The sequence below is a fragment of the Lathamus discolor genome, chromosome 4 (assembly GCF_037157495.1).
Source record: "Lathamus discolor isolate bLatDis1 chromosome 4, bLatDis1.hap1, whole genome shotgun sequence".
Lineage (NCBI taxonomy): Eukaryota > Metazoa > Chordata > Aves > Psittaciformes > Psittacidae > Lathamus > Lathamus discolor.
In genome coordinates, this window is record NC_088887.1 from 5853564 (window position 1) to 5862208 (window position 8645).

The 8645-nt window shown below is 41.1% G+C and overlaps 1 protein-coding gene across 2 annotated transcripts; it reads right to left on the reverse strand.

Annotated features, from left to right (window-relative positions):
* Positions 1-156: 156 nt before the first annotated feature.
* TMEM139 (transmembrane protein 139) lies at positions 157-4573 on the reverse strand. Of its 2 annotated transcripts, XM_065676063.1 has the most exons (3): positions 4082-4573; positions 2782-3090; positions 157-1455 (listed from the first exon to the last, which is right to left on the reverse strand). In XM_065676063.1, the coding sequence occupies exons 2-3, from the start codon at positions 3027-3029 to the stop codon at positions 1047-1049; spliced, it is 657 nt and encodes a 218-aa protein (XP_065532135.1). In that variant the 5' UTR covers positions 3030-3090; positions 4082-4573; the 3' UTR covers positions 157-1046. The 2 variants fall into 2 exon arrangements, with proteins under 2 accessions (XP_065532135.1, XP_065532136.1); XM_065676064.1 differs by lacking the exon at positions 4082-4573 and having other exon boundaries at positions 2782-4053.
* Positions 4574-8645: the final 4072 nt, after the last annotated feature.

The following is an 8645-nucleotide window of genomic DNA, read 5'->3' on the forward strand; positions in this document are numbered from 1 at the left end:
ATAATGCATCATTAATGATATTAAACTGATTCAGTTGTAGATTTAGAAATTAAACTCCTCTTTCTAAGCCAAGATTATCAGATAAGCTGAATGCAGGCAAAAGCATGGCTTTCTGGGGTGTTTCTTTTGGGAGGAAAAAGTAATGATGCCACCAGGTATTTTGAATGTGGTTTATTTATAAACAGCATAAAAAGGTTGGGGTTTTTTTTTTCTTTTTTTGATCTTAAAAGAATCAAACAATAAGAATTTATTTGCTTCTAGCCTGTGGTTTGATGGTTTCTCATATGAATTAAAGGTGATGCAGTCATATGAGACACAGCTTTGATGATTGCTGCTCTCCTTCATAAAGAGATTTGGACCACCTTATTTCATTTGTTTGTATTTGGACACTCGCCAGACATGAATGTCTCTTTGCATGCTGCAGACCACTTTAACACTGCAGAGCCTGTCAGGTTAGCTCTACCACTGTAAGCGACCACATAGCATCAGTGATCAGTGAGAGCTGGAACCTGGCTCCACCCTAGAGCCATGACACCACACGTGCCTCAAAGCTGTTATTCTCCAGGGTGCTCTGCTGCAGCTTGTGGCCTTGGCAGACAGACTGGCCCTTTCCAGAGTCCAGAGAGAAGCCTCCATGCATGGCGGCATTATGGAGAGCTGGAGGTGCAAATGCTTGCCATGATAAAGTATCTCGAGTCATCTATTTGGGCCTGTAGTACGGTTGAAAAATACACCCTCCTGTAAAGCTGCAAAGCGTAGTGGTTCAGGCAGAGGATGTGTGTGTGTACATATCTGTCCTGGGTTCAGCAGCAGCAGTCATTTTACATATCTGCCAAGACAAAGCATTGTGGTATTGCATTGGTTTGTATGTTGTGCAAAAGATTCTAGTGACATCAGAAGCTGTGTCTGTAGCTCAGCTCTGGTTCAAAGAACGGTGAGGCAAATTTCTACAGTTTCTGGTATGAAAAATCTCAGGTTTTTTACCTCTAGGAGCATTCTGTATTGGGCAGAGGATTTCGTTCTGCATTCTTGTAAGGTTAAATGAATCATAATATGGAGGGCTGGAAGGCATCTTCAAAGACATCATCGTTGACAGCACTCTCATAAGCAGGTGGTGGAGTGAGTGGCTCCAGTGGTTCAAACCTGTCTTCAACACCTTTCACTTCATGGATATCTGAAACAAACCGCTGCAGTCTTGGGGGCAGCACCAGCTGCAACTGCATCCTGGGTCCTGTGTTTGTCTCAGAGGTGCGCATTGTGTCTGATGCCACTGACATCCTGAGAGCCTCCACCGTCATCTCTTCTTGGGTGGATGATTCAATAACCACGTTGTAAGGAGGAGGCTCATTCAGTGGCGAGGGTACTAAGCCTGGATTGGATGCAATTGTCCATATTGCTGGAACTGACATGGTCATCACTTCCTCATAGGTGGGTGCTTCATAGGCAGCATTCACCCTATGCACAAAAACAGGAAAAGAGGAATGGCAGTTACAGTGATTATTTTACTGCTTAGTTTATGCAGAAGCAGGTAGTCGAGATAATGTACTATTGGAACCAATCAATAGATGGGGCTGAGACAGTATATCTCACATGGGATTACTGTATGTGATATTCTGCCACTGGATCAGCTCACTTGTACAGCTAACTTGCTTCATGGTCTAGAGAATGGCTCATCCATTCTCATCCACACTCTCTGGAATAAGTGAGGAAAGCCACACTGCTCATCAGTGTCCTAGGTTTGGCTTGATGTCCCTCATTTTAAATCTCCTACCAGTTAAAATTTATTATTAAGAATTACTACTAAGTATTTCTTGGAATAAAACAGGACCTTTTTTAATACATCAGCTCAACGTTTGTCTATTTTTAAAACAAAAAAGCCCAAATATTTTCATTTAGTTTAAAAAAGGACTAATTACTTTGTGTTAAAAAGAATATCTGCAGAGAAAAATGTTATTTTAGAAACATTTTCCTTTTTAGGTTGTATTTTTAAATAAATAACTAATTTTCTTCTAGTAAGTTCCCAAGCTAGCAAAGCTCAATATAGACTCCTTTTTACTTACTCTTTCTAAAAAGAAACACACAATAATATTTTGCCCTCTTACAAACCCTATATTTAAGAATGTCAAGTAATTTATGGATGTGATGATGATTATCTGGAGTATACAGACAAGGAAGCAAAGATACAAGTAAACTCTTCAACTACAGTAGGTAAATAGGGGTTAAAATTAGATGACACTGAGAACCTGCAAATGTGCATGAAGCCAAAAAGATGTGGAAGAATTCAGAGCATCTCAAAATCAGGGTTTATTAGTGTGCAATTGGGTGTTTAAGACTGGAAACACACCCAGTTACAGATTCCTTTTTAAAAGTTTGCCGAGGAACAGTTGCTTTACAGATAAGGTTTATAGAGCTAAACCCAGCTAAGATTCAGTATTGCCTCAGCAGTTTTTCTTTTTCCTTGTCTGACTCATTGTTTGGCAAGACTTAATTACTCAAAGAAACATAAAACTGGGCCTGGATCTATTTAACCTTGGAAATTGTTAGTGGATCAGTTCCTGGAGGGAAGAAAATATCTATCGGACAGGATACAGGACATGCGTGGCAGAGACATTTGCAACCTCCACCTGAAGAATGAAGGAAAACTACGGGAAAAGAACTTTCGACTTCTGGAATAGAGTCTGTGTTTTGTGTCCTAGGAGAAAGACAACAAAACAATATGTAAAACGGCCATGACTGAGGAGAGAGAGTTAAAATAAGAGGAATAACCAGGTTGCTGCTTACCCTGCTTGGTTATGCCTGTTTGGAGGTATCTCGTTTGCTTCACGTCGCTGGCGATTCCTCAGGTAACACTCAACAAACACACTCAGCAAATAGCCGATCAGGCACACTCCCCCTACCCCTAGGAAGAAATAGCCTACTGGATTGATGTTGGATGAAATGGCCAGCATGGTGACCCCAATGAGAAGAGCAGCAGTGAAAAGAAGCAACAAGGCTTGGCGGATGTTCTTCCACTGTGTCTCTAACCACATGGCAGTACAGATGCTGCTAGCAGACACTTGAAAACAGATGAGTAGTTAAGGGGACAGACATCTGTGGAAGATGGAATAGTTTTTTCAACATGAAACAGAAGTCATAAGCATCATGACCAAAATAAGAACATACATACTCGAGTACATGCCATCATGAGAACATGCAGCTATGCACATACATAATATCCTAGGGAAATGCATGCATAAATGCATGCCAGTGTAAATGTACTAGAATTTCCTATGTGAATGCATACTGAATAACGGGAGCATTTGAACACACAGACCTAAAATGCATAAATAGACCATGAGCACTTATTGCCAGGCTTATCTAAAAAGGGCTTCTTAATAGAACTTAGAGCAGTCTAGGATGCAGATTTGTGGTTATTATTAAAGTGAAACACAGAATAACTTTAAAGGTTAATTCTAGGACGTTTGTACATTGGGTAGCAAACATTCAGATACTAGTTCAGATCCTGGAAAAAAAAATAGCCTTATTAATGGGGCTGTCTGCTCTAGTAAATAGAACACCTAGCTTCAGTGTAGCATTATAGCAATAACATTACTTTTGGTTCTAGATGTAGCTGGGGTTATGTCTGTTTTTGCAAAATGTAGGCATGTGTTTGAATATTTGCCTGTATCTTCAGTTCTTTTTCCACTGATGTGATTTTTCGCACTATCCTCAGGCACGAAAGCCCCTCCTGTCCCCCATTTCAAACACCATCTCTGGGAAGGAGACAGCAGTTGCACTGTGTGCAGTCACTACAAAGCACATACCAGGGATCTGTATTCAACATTTTTTGCATGTCACTTTGCATGTGTTATACTAACCCACACATATCCCACTGTTTTGATGAAGACACTGTCAAAAAAGCGTGACAAAAGCATGACACAATGGGCATTTTTATGAGAATGCATCTCCTAACAAATATATACATATGTTACATTGTGTGCTTTTGCACACAAAGTATGTGTTCTCCTGTTAGAGCATAAATAGATACATATATATACGAATGCCAGAAAAAGAACTACATTATTTTTCAGCATGTACTTACCAGAGACAGGTTTCGGTAGGTAGAAACAGTCATGTTTTACTTTCTCTCTTCATCACAAGGAAAAATGTGCAAGCACTTTTGTCCTTTCTCCTTCTTCTGCTCTGAGGATGGGACACTGGTAAAAACTCTCCCTCCTTTTGAGTTTTCTTCTAGGGAGGCAATGAAGATTTCTTTTGAAACTAAAAGCCAGCCACTACTGAATGATGGGAAGATGCCGTTGTACGAGTTTTGAGTGGGAAACCTTGTTTTTCCAGGTTCTTAATCCAAGGCAATTTCTAGACGATCACATGCCTTCTACTCTTGTAGCTCTTCTAGGTCTCTCCCACAAAAGCAGGAAACTCCTGAGGAAAGAGGGCGGAGTGAGCAGTGGGGGAGTGCTTACCTGTGTCGGATCTGTTTGGTCTGCTTTACTTTAGTGAGATAAACCGCCCTGAAAACTATGTTCTTCCACCACCACCACCCCGTGAACCAGAGGAATCTTGATCTCTGCCTCACAAAGCAGGCACGGCTGCTGGCCCAGCCCATGTCACATGGCCCACACATAACCCTTATGAGTTCTATAAAATGAAAATCTGTACATTTTTCGATCCTGATTGCATGCTGTTTGTCACATGTTTCATCCCGTTTGATTTTACAAAGGAAGCAATGGCTTATTATTTCACAGAGGGATGAGTTAAATTCCTTTTTATGAAGGGTATTGATAAGCAACAGAACAGGTACTGAATTACTTTTGAGGTCTGTTACCATCTGAACCTTTAGTGCGTGTCTGAAAAAGAATGAACAGAACAGAATAGAGTAGAATAGAGTCACAGAACAGGACAGAACATGACATTTCAGTTGGATGGGGTCTACAGCAGTCATTTAGTCCAATTCCTGACCAATTCAGGGCTGACCAAAACTTAGAGCATGTTGTTAAGGGCATTGTCCAAATGCCTCTTGAACACTGACAGGCCTGGGGCATCAACACCTCTCTAGGAAGCCTGTTCCAGGGTTTCACTACCCTCCCAGTAAAGAAATGCTTTCTAATGTCCAGTTTAAACTTCCCCCTGGCATAGCTCTGAACCATTCCCATGCATCCAGGATGTCAGGGAGAAGAGATCAATGCCTCCCACTCCACTTCCCCTCCTCAGGAAACTGTAGAAAGCAATGAGGTTCCCTTCAGCCACCTTTTCTTGAAACTAGGCAGACCCAAAGTCCTTAGCCATTCCTTACAGGACATTGCTTCCAGCCCTTTCACCAGCTTTGTTGCCCTCCTCTGGACACATTTCAACCACATCTGGGCAACTTGTCCAGAAGGATGCTGCCATAGTAATAGCCTTACTAACATCCAGAAATGTCTACATCCACCGCCTTCCCTTCATCCACGGGGTGGGTGACCTTATAATAGAAAGGTATCAAATTAGCTAGGCAGTATTTTCCCTTTGTGAACCCGTAGTGACTGTGCCTGATGACTGCATTATTCTTTAAATGCCTTTCAGTAGTACCCAGTATAATCTTCTCCATAGTTTTTTCCAAGAACTGAGGTTGGACTCACAGGTCTGTAGTTCCCTGGGTCTTCCCTCATACCCTGTTTGAGGACTGTAATAACTAATGAGTAGGGACCTTCCAAGACCTTTGGTAGATGATCAAGAGGGGTCTTACCATAACATCCACTAGCTCCTTCAGTACTGTGGGGTTAATCTCGTCTGGCGCCATAGACTTAAGTACACATAGCTGGTACAGCTGGTCCCTTACAATTTCAGTGTTCACAAATGGAAAGTTACTGTTCCCACACTCACGGTCCTCCAACTCAGGGGACCAGGCAACTCAAGGTCTATCAGAATTATTAAAGACTGTGCAAAAAATGCATTGAATGCATCCACTTTTCTTTATCCCAATCTGTTTTGTGTTGTTCAGTCATACTGTGGGGATCAGACTTCATTTAACATCAGATTTCTTTACTTAAGAGCACAGATTTCCTTTTTTTCATCCTTTCTTTCTTCCTGTTGTTGATCTTCATTTTTCTTTCAGTCTCTGGGAATCATTTCACCTTTCTCCTGCTTCATCTCGTTATCTACTCTAGCTTCTGCCCAGACTCCTACTGATTAACTTAGTACCTACAGTAAGCTCACTTATCAGCTCAGTCTGCAGAGAAGCTTGCTTTGTTCCCAAGGGTTTGTGACGTACATGCCACTGCACCATTAATCTCTCTGCAATCACTAAGTCTAGTCTTCCCTATAACCTTGTCCTGAAGCAATTTCTAAGAGCCTGAGCAAGTACTGGGGACAAAGTGCTACTGAACCACCTTTCCCTGTGTTGTCTGCCTCTCCTTTTGTCTCCTAGGTTCTGCTTAGTCACTTTCGTGAAATATGATGTGGATTTTTCTGTTCAGGAGTACCATTACATTGTATCACTACACAGGTCATGGGGCAGCCATGAACTATGGTTGGTATGTTTCTGGTCAAGTCTAATGTCTTGAAAAGGAGAAATCAAAACCCAAGGGAAGTTTTGCCTATGCTCAGATGTTCAAAAAGCAGCACATAACTTTAAGAGACGCAGTTGTGCTTGACCTGCCATAGTTGAATGTTCATACATTTCCTGGTAGCTGGCAATCTCTTTGTCTTCCAGCTTACTCCAGTTCTTACAGGACAAGAGCTGAAAGTTAGCATATGTGTAGTCACTGTATGGTGGGGTTTATTTGGCATGGCTGCCTCCTACCTGGCAGTGGCTTTTCTCTGTACATCAGGGTTGAGAGGTGGTCACAGAAGGAGTGATATTGCAAAGAGAGCTTCTACTGCTGTGACTAGTTCCTCAACTAGTTGGACAGAGCCTTGTGTGACATGGTTTAGTGGGAGGTGTCCCTGCCCATGGCAGGGGGGTTAGAACTGGATGATCTTAAGGTCCTTTCCAACTCTAACTATTCTTATGATTCTATGATTCTAACTGTCCCAGGGATAGCTAAAAAATTTAAATCTACAGAGTAAGAGACACTTGTTATGTTGTGCACAACTAATAGACTTTTCTTTCCTGAAAGTGGGGAGTCACGTTTAAGGTGACAAGTGTTTCCAGACCTGTCTGCACACCTAAAGTTCATAATTATTTAAAATGAATAAAGCAGAGCCTCTGTTTCTGCCATGAGAAGGATGGCTAAGTACCAAGTGTTTACCAACAATGGGATACATGAGGGTTTTTATCTCCTCTTACAGTGTTTTAAATTAACTTACACCATGTTTTGCTGTATCTTTTTATTCTGAGTTCTCCTTAGGGCCAGGGCTTTAAAACCGTGAGGTTTCATTAGCATCAGTAAAGCTTTCTGCAGCTGATTTAGTTTAATGACAGAGCTCAATCTGGTCTACATTATTTACTTTTTGTTGGAGGACCTTCTATACTTGTGTAGAAACTCTGCACATTGCAGTGCTTCTACTGATGAAAAATCAGAGGTTAACTGTGCATTGGATTAAAATTGGCAGTACGCACTCTTGTGAAAGAATTCACCCATGTGATTAGAATGCTATTAAATGGAATACTACAGTGACTTCTCATTTTTTTTTTTGCCAATTTAGAGCTCCTAATGTGGATCAGAGAGAGGAGTAGGTGACTGTGGCTAAACGTGAAGAAGGAGAGCAGTTAAGATCTTATTGCTAGAATATGGTGGAAGAATCAAGTGGCATACCTGTTGCAGAAAGAACAAGTGAGCGGAAAGAAACAGTTGCAAGCTCAAATTAAGGAATCAATTGAGGATACTTGAAAGGACACAGGAAGATCATCTGCTGTCATTCTAGACTGTACAAGGTATTTCTGGAAATAAGAGAAAGTAAGACCTGTATATGCTGAGCTGCTTTACTGTGGAACAGTATTTGCATTCCTTTTCTCCAGATGCAATTTCACCATTCCAAACTGGGAAAGTTTTCAGCCAAAGGATGAATGAAGATGCAGTGAGAAAAGTTAATGTGTAATTGCCACAGAATTCCCGTTCCCTATCTTCCTCCTTGGTCCTAGTGACCTATTCTTGCTGCTTATATTGCCAAACCTGTTACGCACTGGACCCCTCCCTGACATGTTCTGATTGTTAACAGGGCATAAAACTAACCAGGAAAAAGGAAAATGAATTCTGTCTTCTGTTGGGTTAGTAAACTAACAGTCACAAAAACATGCAGGAAGCACCAGTATGGCCACAAGTATGGAAGGCCAGAGAGAGATAATTTGGTAAGAAAAGAAACAAGAAAGAAAAAAGTTAGTAAAATCTATTTTAATAAAGGCAATTTTTGCTTGAAAACTACATCTACAACAGTGATCCTTTTTTTTTTTTTTCATTATATATGCTCCATTCAAACACAACACTCTTTTAGCATTAGTTTTAGCAGTAGTTTCCACTGTGCTTTGCTCCAGCCATGTGCCACAAAGGCAGCGTACATCAGAGAGGGGAAGCTCGATGTGGTTCCTTTTTCTACCTCAGGGAAAATGGGTGTTACATTTCAGTTACATCCATGCAAATAGGGTGTTCACAGGAGTCAGTGAAAGAGCTTTTTCTTCCTCACTTTATGAAAGCAGACGCATAAGCTGAAAAGAATGTAACTTTTATCCT

What these genes read in the sequence shown, in the direction of transcription:
- TMEM139 (XM_065676063.1), bottom strand. Translation starts at nt 3,029, where the DNA reads ATGTGGTTAGAGACACAGTGGAAGAACATCCGCCAAGCCTTGTTGCTT. An exon ending in AACAGGCATAACCAAGCAGG is followed by an intron (nt 1,456 to 2,781) that starts GTAAGCAGCAAC and finishes TTTTGTGCATAG; the next exon opens with GGTGAATGCTGCCTATGAAG.